This window comes from Trichomycterus rosablanca, chromosome 7 (genome assembly GCF_030014385.1).
Source record: "Trichomycterus rosablanca isolate fTriRos1 chromosome 7, fTriRos1.hap1, whole genome shotgun sequence".
Taxonomy (NCBI): Eukaryota; Metazoa; Chordata; class Actinopteri; order Siluriformes; family Trichomycteridae; genus Trichomycterus; species Trichomycterus rosablanca.
The window spans coordinates 4,441,112-4,467,797 of NC_085994.1; the positions used below are offsets into that span (position 1 = coordinate 4,441,112).

At 38.7% G+C, this 26,686-nt stretch overlaps 1 protein-coding gene across 1 annotated transcript in view; it reads right to left on the reverse strand.

The window, feature by feature from the left end:
- Positions 1–505: 505 nt before the first annotated feature.
- The window catches only part of ark2cb (arkadia (RNF111) C-terminal like ring finger ubiquitin ligase 2Cb), a 29,612-nt gene continuing 3,431 nt past the window's right edge, over positions 506–26,686 (reverse strand). The window contains exons 2-8 of the mRNA XM_062998277.1: positions 10,016–10,325; positions 9,782–9,913; positions 8,863–8,992; positions 7,665–7,769; positions 6,606–6,701; positions 1,737–1,840; positions 506–974 (exon numbers count right to left, since the gene is read on the reverse strand). Coding sequence (XP_062854347.1) covers positions 857–974; positions 1,737–1,840; positions 6,606–6,701; positions 7,665–7,769; positions 8,863–8,992; positions 9,782–9,913; positions 10,016–10,325 — 995 coding nt within the window. The 3' untranslated portion in view covers positions 506–856. The remainder of the gene's footprint in view (positions 975–1,736; positions 1,841–6,605; positions 6,702–7,664; positions 7,770–8,862; positions 8,993–9,781; positions 9,914–10,015; positions 10,326–26,686) is intronic.

The following is a 26,686-nucleotide window of genomic DNA, read 5'->3' on the forward strand; positions in this document are numbered from 1 at the left end:
AGTTTCCGTAAAACAAGCCTCAGCCACTCGTTTAACATGCATTTAGAGGATACTTTTCTAAGCATGGAGGTTTCACAAGCACAGATACATACTGTCACAGCTTAGATCAAGCCTGGTCTTGCTCTCACCATAGTTACAGAAAGTACATTATATATCACTTCTGATAATTACAGCTAATGATTGTTAGTATCTTTTTTAAACAGTTTTGATTACTTGATTTGTGTTAAGAAAGTTACCCTTACACATTCCTTAAATCGGTTTTGCTCTTTAATCTACTCAATACGTTTCATAACTTGCTATATTTATTCACAGAGTGCATTAAAGATTGTATTATAATTACTCTGATCATTCGATAACTGCATTTCACCTACAGAAGAATGCAGGACATCTGAAATACACTGACTGGCTACTTCTAAGATTTGGAAATTTGGAAGCTTTGTAAAGTTTATGTTATAATGTGAGATGAAACATCGTGACAAAGGGAAAGCTTTAGGTTATCCTCAGTCAAAATTATCCTCCAGGAGCTGCACTTACTGTCCTAAACACACAGAATGTCCACGCAGGAGACTTTAATCGAAACCATCACAATGACAGACTCAGCAAACCCCCCTGAAATCCCACCGAAACCTGCTCTGGACACTCGCGTCAGATGTGAACGTTCTTCTCCATGAATCCTCCCACTTCTTTCTGTTTCACGGACTTCGCTATATGACACGGATCCTACCTGCTTCACGTCTTCGGTTGGCTCAGAAGGCAAGGTCAAAGGTGAGAGGTGATGGAGAGACAGACATTTGGCAAAGTACCCAAAAAGGGACAGTGAAAAAGGACAGTGCTTTCACCAACGCTACGAGAGACATCAGCTGTCCGGAGTTAGCTGGGTCTCAATGTCTACCCTGCAAATTGGACACTTCTTGTTGGTCGCGAGCCACTGGTCGACGCAGGCCTGATGGAAGAGGTGCATGCAGGGTAATCTCCTGATGAAAAAAAAGACAAAAATAAATGATTTTAATTTGCAGTACAAACAATAAATACTGCACATAAGCCTGATTAATAAAAAAAAACCCCGAAGATCATAAAATGAATCCTCTTGGATGGCGTATTCTGAATATACAGTATACACTATATGGACTAAAGCAGTGGTCCCCACATTACCTGGCTGCACAGAAAAAATAAATAATTAGAGATCGCTACAAGAGCAATTACATTTCCAATACTCTTTGGGTGTTATTGTCTCCAATCACCACTAGGTGGGAGCAGCGTCTTGTTGCATTGAAAAAAAGCTCAAGATTCACACTGATTTTCCATTCTATAGTTCTTCTATTTTAAATCCCAACCCCCGCCCTGCCGGTCCGTGAAATTATATCTTATATGAAACCGGTCCGTGGTGCAAAAATGGTTGGCAACCGCTAATCTAAAGTATTAGGACACCTACAAATTACACCTATACGAGCTTTTATGACATTTTATTTTAAATCAACATTTTTTGCATATTCATCCAGAAGAGCATTTGTGAGTTTAGACATCAATGTATTCGCTAATCTGTTAAAGCATATAATTTATTTTATATAACAGGTTTTTTTTTTTACATCTGTTAGCAAGGACTGTGTCTGAAACACCTAAGCTCTGTATTAAGACAGACATCCAAATACGTTTAGCTACATACTGCATGCTGGAGGTACTTCTTTAGTATTATTTATTCATTAGGGTAGTTAAGTAGGGAAGTTAAACATACAGACCTCACATCCTCTCCATCCTCGAGCATTGACAGGCAGATTGTACACTTTTCATCTGTGTCCAGCTCGTCCTCATCCATCCCGATTTTCAACTCCAGTGGTCGTCTCTGTTACAGTGAAACAATTATACATGTCAGAGAGGATTCAAAAACATGATAGAACATTATATACTATATACTATATACTTTATACGTTATATACACCGATCAGCCATAAGCACCTCCTTGTTTCTACACACATTGTCCATTTTATCAGCTCCACTTACCATATAGAAGCAATTTGTGGTCCTACAATTACTGACTGTAATCCATCTGTTTCTCTGCATGCTTTGTTAGCCCCCTTTCACCCTGTTCTACAGAGCAGGTATTATTTAGGTGGTGGATCATTCTCAGCACTGCAGTGATACTGACATGGCGGTGGTGTGTTAGTGTGTGTTGTGCTGGTATGAGTGGATCAGACACAGCAGCGCTGCTGGAATTTTTAAACACCTCACTGTCACTGCTGGACTGAGAATAGTCCACCAACCAAAAATATCCAACCAACAGCGCCCCGTGAGCAGCGTCCTGTGACCACTGATAAAGGTCTAGAAGATGACCGACTCAAACAGCAGCAATAGATGAGCGATCGTCTCCGACTTTACATCTACGAGGTGGACCAACTAGGTAGGAGTGTCTAATAGAGTGGACAGTGAGTGGACACGGTATTTAAAAACTCCAGCAGCGCTGCTGTGTCTTATCCACTCATACCAGCACAACACACACTAACACACCACCACCATGTCAGTGTCACTGCAGTGCTGAGAATGATCCACCACCTAAATAATACCTGCTCTGTGGTGGTCCTGTGGGGGTCCTGACCATTGAAGAACAGGGTGAAAGCAGGTTAAAAAAGTATGTTGAGAAACAGATGGACTACAGTCAGTAATTGTAGAACTACAAAGTGCTTCTATATGGTAAGTGGAGCTGATAAAATGGACAGTGAGTGTAGAAACAAGGAGGTGGTTTTAATGTTCTGGCTGATCGGTGTACATTATACACTAAGAGAGTTTTGCAAAATATAAATGACTAAACCAATTCCAATGAATGCATGATAATAGTAACATATTTAGAATGCCTTTAAACTAGTGGTACATCATAGTTTAATACACATTTTACTGGATACTGGTATTTTTGTCTTCACTTAGTTCACTAGACTTCAGATTTTTTTTGTATTTTTGAAAAAAAAAAACATGCTTAAGCTTCATAGTTTCTCAATGTTGTTTTCAGTGGTGCTTTTGAGGGTGTCAGTAACAGGGAATACATGAAATTTATCATACATTTTATTATAACTAGTCCTTTCAGCAAAGTCCCAAAACAATAATCATCTTGTGTTGTTATTAATATTAAAAATAGACAATAAATTTATTAGTTTAACAATAATCTTTTTAACACAACACACAAGTGACTTCGGAATACGTTTCTGAGCGTTCTTGAGTGGCCCAGACCAGATTAAAACCTCATCAAACTTCAGTAAAGAGACGTGAAGATTAAATTTAACAGACACACATTGTCTAATGTGGCAAAGCTTGAGAGGATCTCCAACTGCAAATCTGAGCAGTGTGCAATGCTAAAGGTAGCTAAATGGCCTCACTAATGCAAAACAGCTTTGCTACTTAGAGTTAGAAAGCAACCCAAGAGCAGGTATGGATGAGAATTCAAGAGTTTGGCCATCAGCAGACTTCTCTTGTATACTGCTAGCAAGAACGCCAAAATAAAAAGATAGGCAAATCTAGAACCCAAATGTGCAAGACCGAATAAACAATGGCTAAGAAAAGAATGTCTTGTTTAAAGGAAAACCCATCCTCCTCTGGGTAACCCTTTGAGATTTAGTGTTTAGAGAGTCCCAGTTTAATGTTACACAACATATGGTACACATATAAACAATGTTAGGTATAAATGCTGCTAATTAAAACCTTGTTGTTAGAAAAAAGGGTTAGTTAAACTGGAACAGCAGTTATTCAAAAGTGCCGGTCCCTAATCTTGGGGTCCAATCCCATGTTGGGTCATCTTATCCTTATCCTCAGATGGCATTTTCTCAAATCTCTAAACAATGGATGATTTAAAATAATTATTTTTAAAGTATTCTAAAATTATTCTATATTTAAGTATTCTAAAATGTCATTGGAATGGGCTCTTTATTACTCTAGATTTTGTATCTCCCTCTATCATTAAATGTTATTTGCAATCTTTAAATAAGAAACATACACAGCCAACATGCTAAAATGCTGTGGAACGTGTACTTTATAAATTTATATACATTCCTACAGCTAAAAAGTAATATGCTGGAACGAGGAGTGGTGGTATTGCAAAAAAAAAACCTTTGCTCAAGGCATTCAGGTGTAATTATGAAAGATGAAGATTGGGATGCTGTACAGACTGAGGAAGAAGGTTTGGATTTGAGTAAATCCAGAGAGGGAGCTGCAAGCACAGATAAGGTCAACCTGCATCAAGGACAGTTATAAGGGTCATTCCTGGGATTGGGCACCTTTTGGACCTTAAAACTTTTTGAAAATGAAACACTGTTTTAATTAGTTTTTCATGTTTTATTATAAAAAGGACGTGTTATACTTTTCTAAACTAATATTGGTCAAGCTAAATTACACATGAACCTCATACACTGTGACATCCACCCTCCAAAAAGATCATGTGAGCTCCAGGAAATGATGTCAGTATGCAAAACAGAGGGACTTAAGCAAACCTTTTAAACAGTATTGCAAGACTGAGATATTGTCCTGATTAAACCTCATATATCATCACTAAATCAGAATGTACAGCACTGGGGACATGGTAAAACATCTGCTATCTAACAGATAAAACAGTATGTATACAGTCATTTTATTTGGGGGGGGGGGGGGGGGGGGGGGGGGGGGTAGAAAACATTGTGTTTAGTATTTGAAAGTGTTTAGAAATTGTATTGTTTAAAATTTAATTCATAAATACAATGATCAGTACTGGCAACACAAAAGGCACCAAATTGTAGGAATGACCCATAAGTGTCTGGACATCCTTCAGTCAGTTGATAGCCAAAATGCAATAAAAAGTAGGAGGACAGCAATGTCTAAGCTAAGACAGTTTAAAAGGGCTAAATGATTAAGTAGACCAGGAATGTAAATGTCATTTCATTCAAACAATCTGTCAGCACTTAATTATTATGTGTAGAGAAAACGCAAGCTGCTGACCTAAGAGAAAATCCATCCAAGACACAAAAGCACTTGACCCAAACTCTATCCAGAAATAATGTATGAAAGGTCTACAGGAAATCCCAAGTAATGAGCTCCAAACATGTCTTGAACAGGGGGTGTTGATAGAAGAAAAGCAGAGCAGAAACCAAGGTAAGATAAGCCTGGCCATGGAATGTAGCACTTACAGATATCAGAGGTGGCTGACATATACCAATGACTTGAAAGGACAGGAATAAAGGACAGAACTAAGGCATGATGAAATCACAAAAGGGAAACTCTAGCTCCATCAAATGGCCAAAACACTGATAAGTCTGCTGAAGTTTATAAAAGTTAGCTGACAAAACGTTATGAAGATTTAAACTCTAAGATTACAAATAGTACTTTATCCAAAGACTTGTTTAGTTAATTGTATTATTTTTCAATAGGTCTATCATAGGTTACCACTTGTAAAACGTTAGATTTACTGAACCGTTTATCCTTTTTTATTTGCACTGTTTAAAATGTGTCTTGTTTTATTGTAACTACAACATAAGTAAAAATAAATCACTGCTCATGTTTTCAGTGAGTCTGAGTGATTTTGAGATTTTCCTTGAATAACTATGAATGAATGTTGAAGGGGGCTCATTTATATAATCTCAACACTGGCCCCTCATTTTTTAATAAACCTTGAAATCAATTATTTTTATCTAACCAAATGCATTAAACGAAGGTTTTTTAGGCAAAGAGCGCATTTATCCAGCCTGCAGTACTACTGCTAGCACATGACTGAACACACTTTTTTTTTTTTTTATGCATTTTCTCCCCATTTTCCTCACAATTTAGCGCACTCAATTTTGTCTTCCGCTGCTACCAGAGATACCAGATTGCATCCAAGGAGAGCACGTCGCTGTACACGCCTCATTCAACACGTGCACAGCTCTCCACTTTTCGCCCCTGCTTTCTGCACAGGCGTCTCTTCCGCCAATCAGGGTCCTTACATAGTCCGGCCCCCACCCTGCAGATACGGTGGCCAATTAGTATCTGCTGCAGGCACTGCCAATTATGCCCGCCAGATGGCGCCCAGCCGACCAGGGGCAACCGGGTGCTGGTGTGCAAGCGGAATAACCTGCTGTCCCACCTGGGCGCCCAGAACACACATTTTTTGACTGAAACCCTTGTCTCAATAGATGTGTCTGTAGATTTTACATGTCTATTGCAGGGGACAGTGGTAGCTTAGTGGGGGACAGTGCCAAGTTGCCACTGTTGAGCCCCTGAGCAAGGCCCTAAATTGCTTGAATTGTATAAGCTCACAACTGAAATTCACTTTGGATAAAAGTACAATGCCAGAGTGGGCTTGATCTCACCTATATAAGGAAAACTGTAGCTGTATTAATTTACATTTATACCATATGGGAATTCCCCAAATGTCTGGTTTAAGTTAAAAAATATATTAATGCAAGTGTACTAAAATGGGATTAAGTACAAGCAAATTGTTCATTAAACAATGCAGATACATTTTCTAATGTTTTGTATTTGCTTTATATATTTGTTCTTTAAAAATTCATCCAATTTAAAAAATGGTTGATGGTTGTAATTGAATCGTGCTGATCAAAATTATTTGTATTATTTCTGATTTCCTCAGTAGGACATAGATATCATTTAGTAGAGCTCACCTTTTTGTACTTATGGGGAAATGTAAACCTCTCAATGGTGGTCTGCACAGCTCCTCGGTTCACATTACCAAGTCTATCTTCCAGCTGTAATAGTTCCTGTAAATGAAAAGCACATGCATTTGTAGTTGCTGAAGCAGTTCATTGTATACATGCAGTCAGATGTGCTTCTATACACAACTGGATGAGTGATCTTGATGATCTACTCTGTAAACAACTTTAAAGAACTAAATACTTTTACGGAACTGTTATTAATTGGTACATGTTTTGTTCTGGTACATGTTTGGGAAACCTCTAAGCTTTGCATGTTCCTTCCATGTGCTTGTGCATTTTTTAAAAGACAGAATTTAATCCCATTTAATGAGATGAGATTGGAGCTGTGGGCTGTACATCCTGAAGAGTCATCAACACCACAACATGGACGGGTGAAGATAAAAACAAAGCCAAAGGAAACAGAAAGATCTGCAATAGTCCATAAACTTGTTTATAAAAGAGCAGTTTTTGTGAACAAGTTGATGTGAATTGTGTTCATGGAAGAACACCACCAAGAAAACCATACGGCTGCATTTACCAAGTTTGCAGACCATCTGACTATTCTACATAGAACCATTTTCAAATGACAAAGGGCACACAAACATTAAAACATTGTGCCAACTGTGAAATATGGTGGAGGAAGCAACATATTTCAGGTCGTGTTTTTTCCTCATGGCCTGAAAAGCTTGTTTTTAGCAAAATAATGATTTCACTTTAAGATACCTTAAGATCTTGTCGCATGACCTTAAGGGAACAGTTTGTGCAAAAATACAACAATGATTTAAAATTGTTTCTTATAGTTCTACAGGTCTATTCAACAGCTAAACAAAACTGTACATGGCACATCAATCACCGACCCGTCCGTGTTCCTTCTGCCAGCCAAAAATGGCAATTCAGATAGACACGACTCCAACATCATTGCCAAACTCCCTCAGCAGCTGAGCCACGTTACAACTTCCAAAGATTTGTAACTATCTTGCACCTGTACATGTTTTAGCTAAAATGAATCAGGTTTGGATCAGACAGTACCTCATAGCTTTCTCTCACAGCAGTGGCATGACGAGAGGGATTGAGGCCTTGCAGGGTCAATAGATGTAACTGTGGGTAGGGGTAGTTCCTGATCTCATGGACAACCTGTAAAAGAGCACAATTATCTGTATCTGTAATTATAATAAAAGTCAGGTTGATCTTAAATATATAATAATTATAAATCATTTAATACATTAAAAATAAGATGACCAATTAAGTCTCAATTAAGACTAAAATGCTGTACCAAATGCATAAGTAAAATAATAACAAGCATGTGTGAAGTTGCAATCATCTGCACAGGTTGACAGCAAGTTTAAGCATTAAAAGAGCTTTGACAATCAGCACTTAATATAAAAGATCTTAACGCAATAAACAAAGTTTCAAACGGTACAAATCATGGGTACCTACAATGCAGGTGCATTAATCAAAACAACCTTATAATAGGTGCATTAAGGGTAACAGTCCTTAAAGTCATAGAAGTGTAAGGATGCTTTCACATGATAAGCGTTTTGTGCTTCGTTCCTTGCAAGACTGAATGCATATTGCCGCTTATCTCAGCGTTGCACCAAGCTTGAAATAATAAAAGCTATATTGACAATATTGACTGACAGTATTGGCAGTGTATTCAAGTAAAGTTTTGATAGGATAGGATAGGATAGGATAGGATAGGATAGGATAGGATAGGATAGGATAGGATAGGATAGGATAGGATAGGATAGGATAGGATAGGATAGGATAGGATAGGATAGGATAGGATAGGATAGGATAGGATAGGATAGGATAGGATAGGTTATATTGATATATAATGTATAATGTATAATGTATAATATATAATGTAAGGTATCGAGCTGCTAGAAAAAATTGCACACAGTGTGCAAAACAAGTAATGTACTTTGTTATATTATTATGAATATAATATATACATGTAAATATGAATAATATATTATATATTGCACCTTGGTATTGCACTTATAGGAGGAGTATTACAAATGTTTTATCCAAGGCAACATGACTATAATACAAGCGATTAGGGAACCAACACTGTCAACTTGATGGAGTTTGAACCAGTAACCTTCTGATCACTAGTCCAGCGCCTTCAACAATGATCTGCCACTGTCTTTATTTAATATGAGTCATTTCTAAACAAATGTACCAGCAACTCTACTGAGCCACTGTAAAGACAACATAGAAGACATACCACTTGTGCTGAGGATGCATTTCTGGGGAAGTGATGCAGTCTGGGAGAGGCCAGGTAGTGCTGATAGTGCTGTGGGAGCTGAGGAACATGGTAGTGTGAATGTGGCAGCCCAGGGTCTACACTCAGGTCCCTGTAAAAGAGGACAGGAGAGAGTAAAAATCAGGTGCACTTCATTTCCTCTTTTGATAACAGTTCAATTTTATCAAGTTTTAATTAAATAACTATAAAATAATCTCTCTTTATGCCATAACATAATACACTATGTGGCTAAAAGTATGTGGCCACTCTTCCTCATTTGTAAATGCAGGTCTTCTGATGCTAAAAGAAACAAAAATGTTGAAAGCACATTTTTTATTTTAACAAAACCTCACAGACATCAATTGTAAGTCAGGCTCTCTTGTCCAAAATCAACCCCTGACCTCATAAAACCTCTTTTTAATAAATTGGCACAAATTTCAAAAGACTTTCAATTGTTAAAAGCCCTCCCAGAAGAGTGGAGATTGCTTTAGCCACAAAGGATATGAGGAAGGGAATGACTCTAAATAAACGCCAATGTTTTTGGAAAAGTTTCCGCACTTTTATATTTTGGTTATAAGCGGTGAGGGTGTAGTAGTAGGAGGAGTAATCTGTCATGTCTGAGAGACTGAGACACGCTTATAGTCCGGATTTTGCGCCATCTGATTTCCACCTTTTGGACGCTCAAAGAAGCTTTAAGGGGAAGAAGATGGCATTCCTGATGGCATTAAAAAGTTGGTACGTGTTGGGGAAATGAATCGGAAGGCGATTGTGTTGAAACGTGATGGAGTTTGTTTTTGAAATTCTTAATAAATAAAAGTGCGGAAACTTTTTGAAGTACCCTCGTAATTTGTGAGATTTAAACATAAATTTAAAAATAGGCTTTTCCTTAATATAACATTACCAGTCTGTTCCTTCAGCAAGGTAGCGGGGTTGCTGCGGTGCAGGTGGGGGAGGAGGAACGTGCATGGACGGGGCATATTCATAGGGGGTGCGCATCGTCTGAGGATGGTGTGCCGTCCTGTCTTGGGCATGTCTGTTTAAATAACCCAAGGGTGATACCAGCTATTATACTGAAAGCTTTTTCCCATCTCCATTTATTCTATATTCATATGATTTACAAGACTGAGGCACTGACCTGGGCTGTGGAAGGAACCTCCTGTGCTGTGCCTCCAGGATCTGCTGCTGGATGAGGTATTGCTGGTGTAAAGCCTGAGGTAGGAAGGGGGAACCTTGGATGTCCTGGAACTGTGGCGCTGGTATGTGGCCGAGGGGTGGATGCAGCGAGGTGGCTGGCTGGTGTGTCGGGCCGAGATGCGGGTTCATACCCGCCTGAGATTGTCCTGGATGGGGCATTGGGAAGTCAACAGGGATCTGGGTCTGGGGCCCTACGTGGAAATGCCGGCAAGAGGTAGCATGGCTATGCTGATGCCTGTTAAACTGAGATCCTGCAACAACAATGACACCACGTCAAATAACGTCGGGCTCATGGATGCTGGTGTATGTGCAGGCCCTGGTGTTTATTTGTCCTGAGCTGTTAGTATGTTTAAAAGAAAATTAAGGTCGGCGGCGATGGGAGGGATAAAGAATGTAGGGTGAAGCATGAGTGCTGGGAACAGATCTACAGGCTTGTAATACTAGCAGGGTGTCCTGGGGGTATTCGGCAGCAATGCATGTCATTCGGTTTGAGATTTCTCATGGTCGCTTCTCGTTTCTCCGCAGCTGACACTTAAACGACAGATGCAAGCGAGTTTACAATTATTTACTGTCTATTCCAAGCAGCTATCTGACTCTCAGAGGAAACTCCTTGGCCACACCTGTTGCTTCAAGGACTGTTAAAACTATGGGCTTTGGCTCTGATGGAATTTTTAGGTGACCCTACAAGTGAGCTGGCAAAGCACACAGTGAACTTACTTTACTATTTAGTCTTGGTTATATTTGTGCTATTTTTTTTCGAATTTATATTGTTGAATGTTATAGCGTGTATTTGATATATCATGCAACTGGGACTTTAATTTCCTTCGGGATCAATAAAGTATCTATCTATCTATCTATCTATCTATCTATCTATCTATCTATCTATCTATCATCTATGTATCTATGTATCTATGTATCTATGTATCTATCTATCTATCTATCTATCTATCTATCTATCTATCTATCTATCTATCTATCTATCTATCATTTATCTATCTATCTATCTATCTATCTATCTATCTATCTAGCTAGAGAAACAGTCAAAAAGAGGACTCATTTACATAAATTCATCCTAAAAGTATTAATAATTTAAGTTTTTTTTAATCCACATGAACGTGTATGAACTAAGGGGTATGTTATCTAACTATTTTTGTTAGTTACATTTCAATCCAAAATGATTTTCTTTAATTTCTAGTGAATAAACCAAAGCTCTGATTACTGACAATCAAAACTAAATATCCATGAGCGATCTAACAAGCCAAGTGTGTAATTAAAGGGTGAATTCATTCAGCCATTCATTTTTATTAACCACTTCATCCTGGTCAAGTGGGAATTTACCCTACACAGTTCATTTATCCACTGCCGGGCGATACACACTATTTCTATCACTCACACTTAGAGGCAATTTGAATTAGCCAATCCATCCTCTGCGAGAAATCATCAGAAGAACATGTTAAACTTCTTACAGGTTCTAACTTCCCACTCCGTTTGAACCACCGTTTGGTGTAATCAAAGTCTAAGATTTACTGTATACACCAATCAGCCATAACATTAAAAATCACCTCGTTTCTACACTCACTGTTTATTTTATCAGCTCCACTTACCATATAGAAGCACTTTGTAGTTCTACAATTACTGACATGGTGGTGGTGTGTTAGTGTGTGTTGTGCTGGTATGACTGATGGAGTTAAACACCTCACTGTCACTGCTGGACTGAGAATAGTCCACCAACCAAAAATATCCAGCCAACAGCGCCCCATGGGCAGCGTCCTGTAACCACTGATGAAGGTCTAAAAGATGACCAACTCAAACAGCAGCAATAGATGAGCGATCGTCTCTGACTTTACATCTACAAGGTGGACCAACTAGGTAGGAGTGTCTAATAGAGTGGACAGTGAGTGGACACGGTATTTAAAAACTCTAGCAGCGCTGCTGTGTCTGATCCACTCATACCAGCACAACACACACTAACACACCACCATGTCAGTGTCACTGCAGTGCTGAGAATGATCCACCACCTAAATAATACCTGCTCTGTGGGGGTCCTGACCATTGAAGAACAGGGTGAAAGGGGGCTAACAAAGTATGTAGAGAAACAGATGGACTACAGTCAGTAATTGTAGAACTACAAAGTGCTTTTATATGGTAAGTGAAGCTGATAAAATGGACAGTGAGTGTTGAAACGAGGAGGTGGTTTTAATGTTATGGCTGATCAGTGTATATTCAAACTCATTTTCACCGAGGGTCACATCTACATTCTGGTGGCCCTCAAAGGGTCGATTGTAACGTATCCTGCTGTGATTGCAGTCGCCTTTTAAGTCTTGGACAATTTGTTGTTTTTCTTGGAGGCTAAATTCTGTTTGGTATCAAAATGCCAAATTTATTCTGTATATTTATAATGTATATCTACATTCATATTGTACTCCTTTACCACAGACACGGCCTCATAACTCAAGAGACAAACTGTTTTTTCTTCTTAAAGCACAAACTTGTTTTCACTTTCCCATCTTTCATTAAATTACCTCCTTCTGCTTCAATTTTCTCTTCTTGTACATTTTGGGATTATTTGTAAATATTTCTTAACATCACTTGTTGGAAAACCGCCTCAGTTAAACGCTGATGTGGAAACACTGTCATCTAGTGGCGGGATGCGGTCACTTTGCAGGTCATACGTCTTCTACGTCGTGGGACACATAAAATGACGTGGCGGGCCGGATTTGGCTTGGGTTTGACACATGTGCTCTAGTACAAGAACATGAGTCTGCTGGTAGGAAAAAGATATAAAAGTGAAACAAAAGGGTTTTTGGTCCAATAAACCTTCAAGAATTTAAGTTCCTTTACAAGTTTATTGCCTGTACTTTCTAACGAATGAAATCAAACTGGCCTTATTTATAAGGGCTTAGAAAAGTCACCTGCTGTAGTCAATCAAAACCATTACTAAGTTTGTTTATTAGGATTTTAACATCATGTTTTACACTCTTTGGTCACATTCATGACAGAAACGATAGTTACTCATTACACAAGATTCATCAGTTCACAAGTTTAATACCAAACACAGTCATGGACAATTTTGTATCTCCAGTGCACCTCACTTGCATGTCTTTGGACTGTGGGAGGAAACCGGAGCTCCCAGAGGAAACCCTCGCAGACACAGGGAGAACATGCAAACTCCACACAGAAAAGGACATGGACCACCCCGCCTGGGGATCGAACCCAGGAACTTCTTGCTGTGAGACGACAGTGCTACCCACCGAGCCATCATGCCACCCAAACCGTTACTAAGACGTTAGGAGGAAATGCAGTAAAGTTTATGACATTTTAGGACTTTCTAGCCACCAAATGATTAGTCACTGTGTGTATATTTTTCATTATATTTTTTCATTTTACTCTCCTACTTGTGTATGTAAAAGTTCAACTGTAAGTAATTAAATGAATGATTTTGTGATAAACCTGAAATATTGATGAATAATTAATTGTTTTAACAGTTCACTTTGTTTTTAGTTATAATAGACATAATTCCAATAGACATAATACAACCATGGACACAGAGTGTGTTTAGATGTTGCACTTTTACGCCTTTTTAAACACTGCTTTTTTAACATGTATTCTAATGTAGTTATACTGTAGAAAAATACGAGTAAATGTGGGGTCAGCAGTGCATTCACAGCTAAGGGAACTCCTTATAAGTTGTAAGAACTAAACTGAAACACATTTAGGCTTTTTTAAGACTGGGCAACACCTGTCTCTTACAATCTGACCTGGCATTTGCTTGCGTCTCAAATGTGTCTCCAATGATCACAAAAGAACTGGATTTTCCACAACCGGAGCTGCGGAATTCTTATGAAAGCAGCTCAGTGTCATAGAACAGCCTGATACCAAAACTTAAAGTGTGTATTTACAATATACTGTAGACACCACTGACTGATGATATCATTAAGCACTAAGACAGTATCTGTACTTGAGGGATTAATTAGGATAAAAAATCTTTATCACAGAGCAGAAAGTTACACAGATCAGGCATAACATAATGACCACCTTCCTAATATTGTGTTGATCCCCCTTTTGCGGCCAAAACAGCCCCATACACAACAAACTGCGATGCACTGTGTATTCTCACACCTTTCTATCAGAACCAGCATTAACTTCTTCAGCAGCTCGTTGGATCGGACCACACAAGCCAGTCTTCTCTTCCCACGTGCATCAATAAGCCTTGGCTGCCCATGACCCTGTCTCTGGTTTATCACTTCCTTGGACCACTTTTGATAGATACTGACCACTGCAGACCGGAAACACCCCACAACAGCTGCAGTTTTGGAGATGCTCTGACCCAGTCGTCTAGCCATCACAATTTGGCCCTTGTCAAACTCGCTCAAATGCTTACGCTTGATCATTTTTCCTTCTTCTAACACATCAACTTTGAGGATAAAATGTTCACTTGCTGCCTAATATATCCCACCCACTAACAGGTGCCGTGATGAAGAGACAATCAGTGTTATTCACTTCACCTGTCAGTGCTCATAATGTTATGCCTAGTCGGTGTATAAACTTATTTAATAAATGTATTTAATTATTTAAATGTTTTAATGCTGTAAAAATAGTGGTAACAGCGTTCCTGTATGGTATTTATAGGTTTTGTATTTCTAGAACACTAAACAGTTTTATACTTGCTTTACCAGGGTTTTCTGTAGCAGTCCCATCCAAATACCACTAGTGCATGTTTCAGATTTCATTCATATGTATGCAATATGCAAAACTCACTGGAAAGAAACTATCATACAGCAATGCTGAGTAGTTTTAAAGCAGCCTGTGAGAAAACCGCAAGCTCAACAAAACTGATAAGCAGACCGTCCTGAAACAGAATTGGAATGCACCAACGTGTAAATGCTTCAAATGTTACAGCGAGTTGGAAGGGGTGGGGGGCTTCCTGAAACGTCCTGTTCTTATATCTGCTTTATGTCTACAGGCAAAAGTTTGAGCTTTAATTAAAAAATAACTTTATTATTTTAATAAAAAGTATGCATTTTAGGCATAAACAGGAACATGAGTCTGCTGGTAGGAAAAATATATAAAAGTAAAATGAAAGGGTTTTTTGTCCAATAAACCTTCATGAATTTAAGCTCTTTACAAGTTTATTGCCTGTACTTTCTAACAAGTGAAATCAAACTGGTCTTATTTATAAGGGCTTAGAAAAGTCACCATCTGTAGCCAATTTAAAGCAGTACTAATAAATTAGGAGGAAATGCAATACAATTAATGACAATTTAGGACTTTATGCTGCTTTATGTCTACAGGCAAAAGTTTAAACTTCAATTAAAAAATAACTTTAATATTTTAACAAAAAGTGTGTATTTTAGGCTAAACAAATATATGCGTTCTAAGTTTCTCAGTGATAAAATGATTTAAATTAAATCAATTGAATGGAAAAAGCTACAGAACCAAAGCAAACACCTTAAACAGCCATCAGTACAACTGGTTTAATAATCTGCAAGTAAACATTTATATTTATAGTATTTAGCAGACGTTTTCTATCCAAAGTGACTTACATTTATTATCGAAAATCATGAGGGTTAAGTGATTTACTCAGGGTCCCAACAGTGGCAACTTGGCAGTAGTGGGGATTGAATTAGCAACCTTCTGATTACCAATTCAGTACATTAAGCACTGAGCCACCACGATCCCTAATCAGTTTATGGAACAACAAGAAGTTGTTCACTGACTGCTGAGCCACAGAAAACTTAACTTTGTGCTCTAGAACTTATTTATTTATTAGGATTTTAACGTCATGTTTTTCACACTTTGGTTACATTCATGACAGGAACGGTAGTTACTTGTTACACAAGACTGATTGGTTCAAGTTTAATATCAAACACAGTCATGGACAATTTTGTATCTCCAATTCACCTCACTTGCATGTTTTTGGACTGTGGGAGGAAACCGGAGCTTCCGGAGGAAACCCATGCAGACACGGGCAGAACATGCAAACTCCACACAGAAAGGACCCGGATTGCACCCAGGACCTTCTTGCTGTAAGGCGAGACAAATCAAACAGAACTCTTTGGAAATAAGGAAGTTTGATATGTTTGGAAGAAGAAGGAAGAAATTTATACCCACAGTAAAATAGGGAAGTGTAAGCATCATGATATGGGACTGCCTTTTTGCCAGCTGTACTGGGGCACTGCATTTAATGACAAGAAAAGTTCCCAATAATCCCATTAAACATATACAAAGTATTTTGAAACCTGTGTTACCTTGAAGAAATGAAAGAATATGCCGGGAGATACGTCATCAAAAAAATTTAACCTTAATGCTGCACTTTATACTGTAGACAATTTGCCACTGTTATTGTCAAAAATGGCTTTGCAACCAGGTCCTAATGTTACCAATTTGTTTATGCTGAAAATGCATACTTTATTGTTCATATTTAGAGGAACAAAGTCAAAAAACATGGTGTGTAAAGTCACATGTGGAAATATGCTGGAGTATTTTTTAGTAATATAATAAAAAATAGGGTAGCACTGTCGCCTCACAGCAAGAAGGTCCTGGGTTCAATCCTCAGGCCGGGGCGGTCCGGGTCATTTCTGTGAGGAGTTCTCCCCGTGTCTGCGTGGGTTTCCTCCGGGTGCTCTGGTTTTCTCCCACAGTCTAAAGTCATGCAAGTGAGGTAAATTGGAGATACAAAATTGTATCCATGACTGTGTTTGACGTTAAACTTGAACTGATGAATCTTGGTCAGGTTAATTGGAGACACTGAATTGCCCTATAAGTGAATGGGTGTGTGTATGTGTGGTGTATGTGTGTCTGCCCTGCGATGGACTGGCATCCCGTCCAGGGTGTTACTGTGTGCCTTGCGCCCACTGAAAAGCTGGGATAGACTCCAGCACCCCTCCGCAACCCTAACTGGATAAGCGGATAAGAAAATGGATGAATAAATAATTAAATATAGGTTTCCCCCGTATTTTTCGTGACTGCGTCTCACCAACCACCAAGCACTGAAATCTCTGTGATGCCATTTGACCCAGTTTATACTTGTGATTAGCAACTTAACTCTTACAAACAAAAGTTTTGCAGCTAAATGTAAATAAACTCATCAACGGCCACAACTGGACTAGTCGTTTACCAAAACCTATGAACCTGTTTCCTGTCTTTTTTGCATTTCTGGGAATCCTCTAAGGTAAAGCACGGTGCAGAGTGAATGGAATGTAAATGAAAATGCGAACACAAAATTAAAAAAGCATGAGAGACTCAGACAGCAGAACAACAATTAAGCTACCTATGACATCTGGTTTAAGTCTCATGTAATGAGCTTCTTATGCACACTGAAGGATCCCCTTAAACCGCCGAATTTCTTTACAGAGTAAATGGGTCCATTCTTTTGTTAACTGAAAATGTTACAATACTTCACCCATTCCATGGGGTCTTAAATACAATGCTCATTTTCTAAATACTTAAATATTGAATTATTATTATTATAATTTTGGTTCCTTGGTTGGTGGACCATTTTCAGCACTGCCATGACGCTAGCATGGTAATAACATGGTAGTGTTCTGTACTGATATGAGGTTTGTTTGTTTGTTTGCTTATTAGGATTTTAACGTCATGTTTTACACTTTGGTTACACAAGATTCGTCAGTTCACAAGGTTATATCAAACAGAGTCATGGACAATTTTGTATCTCCAGTTCACCTCACTTGCACGTCTTTGGACTGTGGGAGGAAACCGGAGCACCTGGAGTAAACCCACACAGACACAGAACATGCAAACTCCACACAGAAAGGACCGGGACCGCCCCACCTGGGGATCGAACCCAGGACCTCCTTGCTGGGAGGCGACAGTGCTACCCACTTAGCCACCGTGCCACCCGTACTGAAATGAGGTAATACATGCAGTAGTGTTGTTGGGAATTTTAAACACCTCACAATAGTGCTCCAACCGAAAATATAAAGCCAACAGTGTCATGTGATCAGAAAGCGTCCACTGATAAGACTAGAGGAAGATTAACACATGATAGCTCTAGACCCTGTTTGCTAAAAGAGTGTTACAGTGTGCAGTAAGTTTAAACAGGATTTTAAAAATCCCAACAACACTGCTGCACCTGATACACTCATACCAAAACAACACACACTACCATGTCAGTGTTCTTAAAGTGCTGAGAATGGACCACCACCCAAACATCATTTGGTCACAGTTTTGTCTAATTAAAGGGGTACAGGAGGTGACAAAATGTACAGAACAATATATGGGCAACAGTCTGTAATTGTATACCCACAAAGTTCATCAACATGGTAGGTGTAGCTTATAAAATTATCAGTACGTTTGCTGAGCGAGTTATGTATGCATAAATAAATCTCAAATACTACCCCCTTTTGTACAATGTAATAAAAATGATTTGTTCATTCTCTTAAACCTTGACTTACCTGACAAACATAAAAAAGAGTGAATTTTAATGTTTTGTTTAACTTTGTATGCTTTGTTTTGTAATGTTTTGGCTAATTAAATAGATAGTTTTTGTAAATACACCGATCAGCCATAACATTAAAACCACCTTCTTGTTTCTATTTTATCAGCTCCACTTACCATATAGAAGCACTTTGTAGTTCTACAATCACTGACTGTAGTCCATCTGTTTCTCTGCATGCATTGTTAGCCTCCTTTCACCCTGTTCTACAGAGCAGGTATTATTTAGGTGGTGGATCATTCTCAGCACTGCACTGACACTGACATGGTGGTGGTGTGTTAGTGTGTGTTGTGCTGGTATGAGTGGATCAGACACAGCAGCGCTGCTGGAGTTTTTAAATACCGTGTTCACTCACTGTCCACTCTATTAGACACTCCTACCTGGTTGGTCCACCTTGTAGATGTAAAGTCAGAGACGATCGCTCATCTATTGCTGCTGTTTGAGTTGGTCATCTTCTAGACCTTCATCAGTGGTCACAGGACGCTGCCCACGGGGCGCTGTTGTCTGGATATATTTGGTTGGTGGACTATTCTCAGTCCAGCAGTGACAGTGAGGTGTTTAAAAACTCATACCAGCACAACACACACTAACACACCACCACCATGTCAGTGTCACTGCAGTGCTGAGAATGATCCACCACCCAAATAATACCTGCTCTGTGGTGGTCCTGTGGGGGTCCTGACCATCGAAGAACAGGGTGAAAGCAGGCTAAAAAGCTATGTAGAGAAATAGATGGACTACAGTCAGTAATTGTAGAGCTGACAAAGTGCTTCTATATGGTAAGTGGAGCTGATAAAATGGACAGTAAGTGTAGAAACAAGGAGGTGGTTTTAATCTTATGGCTGATCGGTGTATAGAACATTGAAGTTTTGACATCTTCCATAAAAAGCAGATGAACTGGTAACACGTATCATGATCGAGTATAAACGTTGGATTCACCAAAGACTTCTATTTTGCCTCAACATGTCTCGTGACTCACCAAATTCTGCCAAACTTTGTGAAGATTGTCAGTCAGTTCTCGACACGATTCCACAAAAAGAAAGACACACGGCAAAAATGGCATCCAAGTTACAAACCAAGGTGCAGACCAGAAAGACTCGTCACCTGTTCGCCAAAAATATCTAGATGACCCCCAGTATTTTTGGGATAATAATTAGTGGACTGATGAGTCAAAGGTGGATCTTTTCGAGAGACATGGAGCCGGTTACATGTGGCATAAAGCTAACACTGCATTTCACTACAAGTTACTACAAAGGGTGGCACAACCAGTTACTAGGTTTAGGGGAGCTATCACTCCTTACAGATTTAGATTTTTAATAAATCTTTATTTCTAATAGACAAAACAATCATTTAAAAGCTGCATGTTGCGTTTATTTATGTCGTAAAATTAGTTCGAAGATCTAAAACATTTAAATGTGAAATTTAACAAAAATAAAAACAAATCGATATTCACTTCAACAGCAGAGAGCACTGGTGCTATTCACCTCGCCTGGTTGATGGCACTTCACAAAGTTGCCAGGTTCAGAATTTTCCAGCCAAATGTATTAATGTGAGGATACTTTCTTTTTTTGTATTATTCGTTTATTTATATAATGTTGGATTTGTTTTAAAATTTCATTTCAGTTTTTTTTTTTACACAATAAGCATTATTTGGCATAGTTTGTACCTACCTCAGATATAAAAGGACATTCATTATTTAGATAAATAAAATATTTTATTTTATTGTTTTAAGAGAAATAATAAAAGGAAACTTTGTCTTCATTTCATTTTGTTTAAAAAAATCAGGAAAAATCATATCGTGAACCCAGTATGTGAAAATGTGAAAATATTAGTAAAAGTAAAAGAAATTGGGTGAGGAATAAATACTTTTTCACAGCACTGTGTAACAACAATGTGTAACAATATGTTTTAAGGTGGAAATTAATTCAGTAACATAATTCTGAGTTACAGCCCAATGAGCTTTTAAAGTTTCAGTCTGTGTTCATTTTGTTGTAAAATTAAATGGTGTAAGAATTTTAAAATAAATCAATGAATGGCCAAAGACAAGTTTAGCCTTAAATTAGTCTTTAAAAGTAGTCAGTTTAACCTTTGAATACCTAGACATTAAAATTTGAGCTAAAGAGCTACAGTATCTACATGGAAAATACTATTTATGAAGTTACTGTATGATGTCTCTTCTTACTATACTGTGAGTAACAAGAGACCTCTGTTGGATTAAGCAAGAATGAGCAAAAATAGCACAAAAGTGTAATTAATAGGTAAGATGATGTAACAGTAGTAAACATGCCTGTCACTCTTTCAAGTGCATTGCAGGCATAAAACTTTACATTTGTTAATATTTAGACAATTGAATTAAAGTGGTTATTCTAAATCTTGGGTTTGACTTTCTTACTCCACTGCATGTAGAAATATATACAATATAAAGGGACGTCTGTACCAGTGGCGGCTGCTGGTCTTTCAAAGAGGGGAAGCTCATTGTCGGCTTACATCATAAAATTTGTCAATTTATTTACACATAAATTCTGCCCTCTGTTCCTTTTACAAGAAAATGGCCTGAAATGGGTTGCAGCAGTTTGTCTTTCGACTTCACTCGCAAAATCCGCGATGGGACTGAAGCTCCCAGTGATTAAGTGACTAATGAAGTGTATTGCTTTGGCAATACGAATGTCCCTATTTGTCATGCCAATAAAGCTTCTTTTGAGTTTGAGAAGTGACGGTGTAGCGCTCAAACGAGCTGTCAATCAAAACGGGATTCAGCCTTTCCACTGATACTCCAATCATCTTGCAGAAGCTCAGCGTCCAGACCCGCCCACAGCTCCATTCACCCCCCAGAGACGCTCAGCGTCCGGGGGCGGGACAAAATTGAGGCATTTATCCAATGACCGGCGAGTTTCGGAGCATAAAAAAACCTCAGCGCAGTCCCATAGAAGTGAAGAGACGCTCAGCTTCTGCGGGCAAATGCATTGACGCTACGGGAATGTATGAGTTAAAATAAGAAAATCGAGTCGATTTGTGATATTTAGCTGATTCTGAACGAACTCGTCTTCGAGATGAACGTGTTCTAACGCATTTGTAGTCAATGAAACGTTAACACAACTGTACATATTTGACCATTTAATTTTGGACATTTTAGGGGAAGCTGAGCTTCCCTTGCAGTCTTAGAGAAATCGCCACTGGTCTGTACCTTTACCCATAACTTTGACAAATGTTGATCAATTTTCACATTTTTTTCACTGTTGCAGCACCAGGTCACGATGAATGATTCAGACTGATGATTGGTTACATCCAGTCTGAGGTGTGTCCTCATGCCTGAGCACCAGTTCCTGAACTCGCGCTATGCTTTCGTAGGTCAGCGCGCTTTTCGGTCGGTCGCTTCGTTTTCATCTTTCATATCAGTCTCAGATCTTACACTGCAATTTTTTAAATTTAATTTAATTTCTCTGGAAATTCAGCAAGTTTATTCATCTCATAGGGTTTATAACCTTTAATCAGATACGAGTTCATTTGATCTTGTGGTCTGATATTGTCGTCTGCTGCGGTTGAGCAAAACACAAATGGTTGTCATGGTAACAAATATGTGCAAAAAATTGAAAGTTGATCAACATTTGCCAAAGTTAAGGGCAAAAGTACAGACGTCCCTTTATGTTGTATATATTTCTACATGCAGTGGAGTAAGAAAGTCAAACCCAAGATTTAGAATAACGACTTTAATTCAATTGTCTAAATATTAACAAATGTAAAGTTTTATGCCTGCAATGCACTTGAAAGAGTGACAGGCATGTTTACTACTGTTACATCATCGTACCTATTAATTACACTTATGTGCTATTTTTGCTCATTCTTGCTTAATCCAACACTTTAGCTGCTCAGCAGGCTGTACAGTCTGTTGTCTGATTGTCCTCTTCATTATGCACATACTAATTTCAAAAGGAGACAGAAGACTTGACAACAGGCAGGTCAGTCAAGCACACGTACTCTCTGTCTGCAAAGCCACACTTAGTAAAGAATGAGGCCTGGCATTGTCTTGCTGAAATGACCATGACCGTCAAAGACAAAGATGTTGCCTCCACGGCAGCACACAGTGCTGTGATTAAGTATTTCTTCTATTTTTGCTACTTTGTCAAATTTTAATGATTAATATCATCCAACTATTTTATTATAAGATAAATACAAGTAAACACATCATGAATCTTTTAAATTATTATTTCATTCATTAAAAAAAGAATATTTAAAACCTGTATTACCCATGTGAAAAAGTAATTGCCCCTTAACCTACCATCTGGTTGTGCAACCCTTGATAATGACAACTGCAATTCAAAGTTTGTGATAACTTGAAATGAGTCTTTTACATCACTGTGGAGAAATGTTGACCCACTCGCCTTTCCCAAATTGTTTTGATTCGGCTACATTAGAAGGTTAAAGTCCACCTTTAAATCATCTGTCCACATTAATTATACCCCAATTTTTTTTATATTTATATAATTTATTTATTTATTATGATTTTAATGTCATGTTTTACACTTTGGTTACATTCATGACAGGAACGGTAGTTACTCATTACACAAGATTCATCACTTCTCAAGGTTATATCAAACACAGTCATGGACAATTTAGTATCTCCAATTCACCTCACTTGCATGTTTTTGGACTGTGGGAAGAAACCAGAGCACCCGGAGGAAACCCACGCAGACATGGGGAGAACATGCAAACTCCACACAGAAAGGACCCGGACCGCCCCACCTAGGGATCGAACCCAGGACCTTCTTGCTGTGAGGAGAGTCCTACCCACTTAGCCACTGTGCCGCCCGTGCAATCATGTAAATTGACCTTCATTTAAAGTAAGGCCTGCAGTTCTTTAGATGTTTTTCTGGGTTCTTGGTGAATTTTTTTATGCAATTTTCTCCGATTTTCTCCAAATTTAGTGTAGTCAATTTGTGTTCCGCTGCTGGGAATCCCTGATATTTTGCAGTCGAGGTGGGTATATTGCTGCTCACGCCTCCTCCAACCTGTGTGCAGCCCTCAACGGAACCCTTTCCCACCCATGCACTCTGCACAGGCGCCTCTATCCGCCAATCAGAGTCCTTACACAGTGTTTGAAGCGGTGGCAATGCCGAGTTTCACTGCACAACGGTAAGAACCTCGGTGCTGGTGTGCTAGCGGAATATCCCGCTATGCCACCTGGGTGCCGCCCTGGTGAAATTTTGGTAGGCCTGCCACTCCTGGATAGGTTCACCACTGTTCTACATTCTCTCCGTTTGTGGAAAATGGCTCTCACTGTGGTTCATGGGAGACCAAGCACCTTGGCAATGGTTTTGTAACCGTTTCAGATGGGTAGATTTCAATGATTTTGTTTCACATCTCACATTTGAGTCGCTTTAAGACGTGGCGTCATGTGCAAATAACTAACATTCAAGAAAATGTATTACTCAATGCTCTGCACAAATAACATGCTGTTTGGGACAAGATGCATACCCAGTATTCATACACACGACTCATGTAATTTATGTACTTTTAAATAGAATTCTGGTCAGAACTGGTCATTTAGTCCATTAACATGTATCCTCAGATCCTTAAATGTCATTAATCATGCTCTTTGCAGTATTTAACTTATTATTTTATAAATTGCACCCAGTTTGCTTAAAGGTTTAGTTACTTGCTGCAGTGCTGACACTAAATTAGAAGTAGAAAAGTGAAAGCAGAGGGATGATCAGTGAAAGCTACACTACTGCAAAATGTACTTGATACATGTGTAATGAATTCCATCCAGTGCCAAAATGTTTTCCAGGTGTTAGTGGAAAAAAGAACAATTGATCACAGAGATGGAATGGTGGATACCTTCACACACCACAGGAATGGGACATGTACAGTGTCAGAATCATATACAGTACCAAGAAAAGACTTAAAGGTGCAGTTCTAAATATTAATAGCCCACACCCCTTTAAATATTTGGGTTTTATAATTTCCAGTCGGTATTAACGAAAATCCTAAAGCTTTTACACTATAGTAATGTTCATGTTAGTTTAATGAAAGCTAACGTTCACACTGCACCTTTCACAAGTACCTAAAAATCAACATAAATAAGCACATAAAAACATACTGAGATCTCATGATGAAAAAGCAAAGAAATCAATCTATCTTTGTCACAGCAGGAGGGAGGAGGTGGGGGGGGGGGGATAAATGGAAATCAGCAAGAAGCACACTGGAGGTTAGGAAAATTACTATATTCTTTATTGAAAAATATTAGTATAGGTGGATTTGTGTCATAATAATAATTCCATGCAACAAATAAAACAACATTGACCAAAGGCAAGGCCCACCATGCTCCGTACAGGGTTAAACAGAACAAAAGCAGCATCCAATGAGCAGATGTGTTGGCTACAGCACATTACAGTACAGCAGGGTACATCTTTTCTACAGAAAGATTACATTGGAGTCTAATCAATGTTGAATAAATAAAAAAAAAATAATATGAATAATGTGATTCATGCATTGAAGTCTATTTTAGAACAAAAGGTAGAGAAACCACAACCAAACAATAGACATTTCCACTCTAATAGAGGATATTTGTAGCAATGCAGGAAATAAAACATCCCTGTGAAATGGATAGCATTTTGGAATTTGTTAGTGCTTAGATTTGGGTAAAGTGCATCAGTAATTGGGTGATTTTGAAGCAATTATCAAAGTAAAATAAGCCTTATTTAGGCGTATGGGCTCATGTCCGGGTTATTAACACAGGTGCAGTGTAGCTAACATATGGGCATTCAGTTAGTTTCAGCTTATTATAGAGATTTAAGTTGTTTTAAGTCCCTTCAGTATTAATGTAAGGTCACGGTATTCCATAAAGCTGCTCCTCAGAGTTGGAACTTTGTTAATTATGTTGTACCACAAATACCACAGCAAACTGTGATCCTGCTTCGTTCGCCACCAGTCAAATGAGAATCCACACACTTGCTAGTGCAAAGTGAGTGAATAATAATAATAATTAATAATAATAATGCAACATGTGAGGAATACAAATGGCAGCATGGAACGAATCTGAAGATGGGATGTAGATGTTGGGGTAACGATTAGAAAGCACTGTGTGGATTCCTGTTAACATTTTTAGTATTTCACTCAGCGAGCAGCCAGATGATTTTGGCTTTGCTGTTGTTACCGAACTATGAACTATGTTATCGCCTAGTGGGTAGAGCTTTGGGCCATCAACCAGAAGATTGGCGGTTTAAATCCCGGCTCTGCTATGCAGCCACTGTTGGGTCCTTGAGCAAGGCCCTTAACCCTGTCTGCTCCAGGGGCGCCGTACAACGGCTGACCCTGCGCTCTGACCCCAGCTTCCAAACAAGCTGGGATATGCGAAGAAAGAATTTAATTGTACTGTACGTCTGTATATGTATACACGACAAATAAAGGATGTCCTATCTTATAATGAACTAGTAAACTTGACTTGACTCTGGTTAACAGCTTGTTAGAAAACGCAACCAAATTAAATAGCAGAGATTCAGATGTGCATTCAGACATAATTTGTTGTTCCCAGTGAATGAAGGTTAAATTTGCGACGTACATCAGATCTCAAACACTTTGTATCATCCAGAATCTGTGTTGCCACTCCTTGGGATCCTGCCCAAGATCCTGGGATTTAGGGGATCAGCTTGGGATTTGGGGATTTTGGCAAGTAATCTTGGCACCCAAGCAATTAAAAAATCTGCACATAATTGTATGGTCTACAGTCATGAATAAGAAATGACAAAGCGAACTACTACTAAATAATAACCTCTGGTTGTCGCTGGCCATTTCTAGACTACATTTTCTTGGACGCAAGTTTGTTTGTTTATTATGATTTTAATGTCATGTTTTACACTTTGGTTACATTCATGACAGGAACAGTAGTCACTCATTACACAAGATTCATCAGTTCACAAGTTTAATGTCAAACACAGTCATGGACAGTTTAGTATCTATTGTGTTTGACTGTGGGAGGAAACCGGAGCCCCCGAAAGAAACCCACACAGACACGGGGAGAACATGCAAACTCCACACAGAAAGGATCCGGACCGCCCCACCTGGGGATCGAACCCAAGACCTTCTTGCTGTGAGCCACCGTGCCGCCCTGAATCAGTAATGAAGATTTATTTATTTATTAGGATTTTAACGTCATGTTTT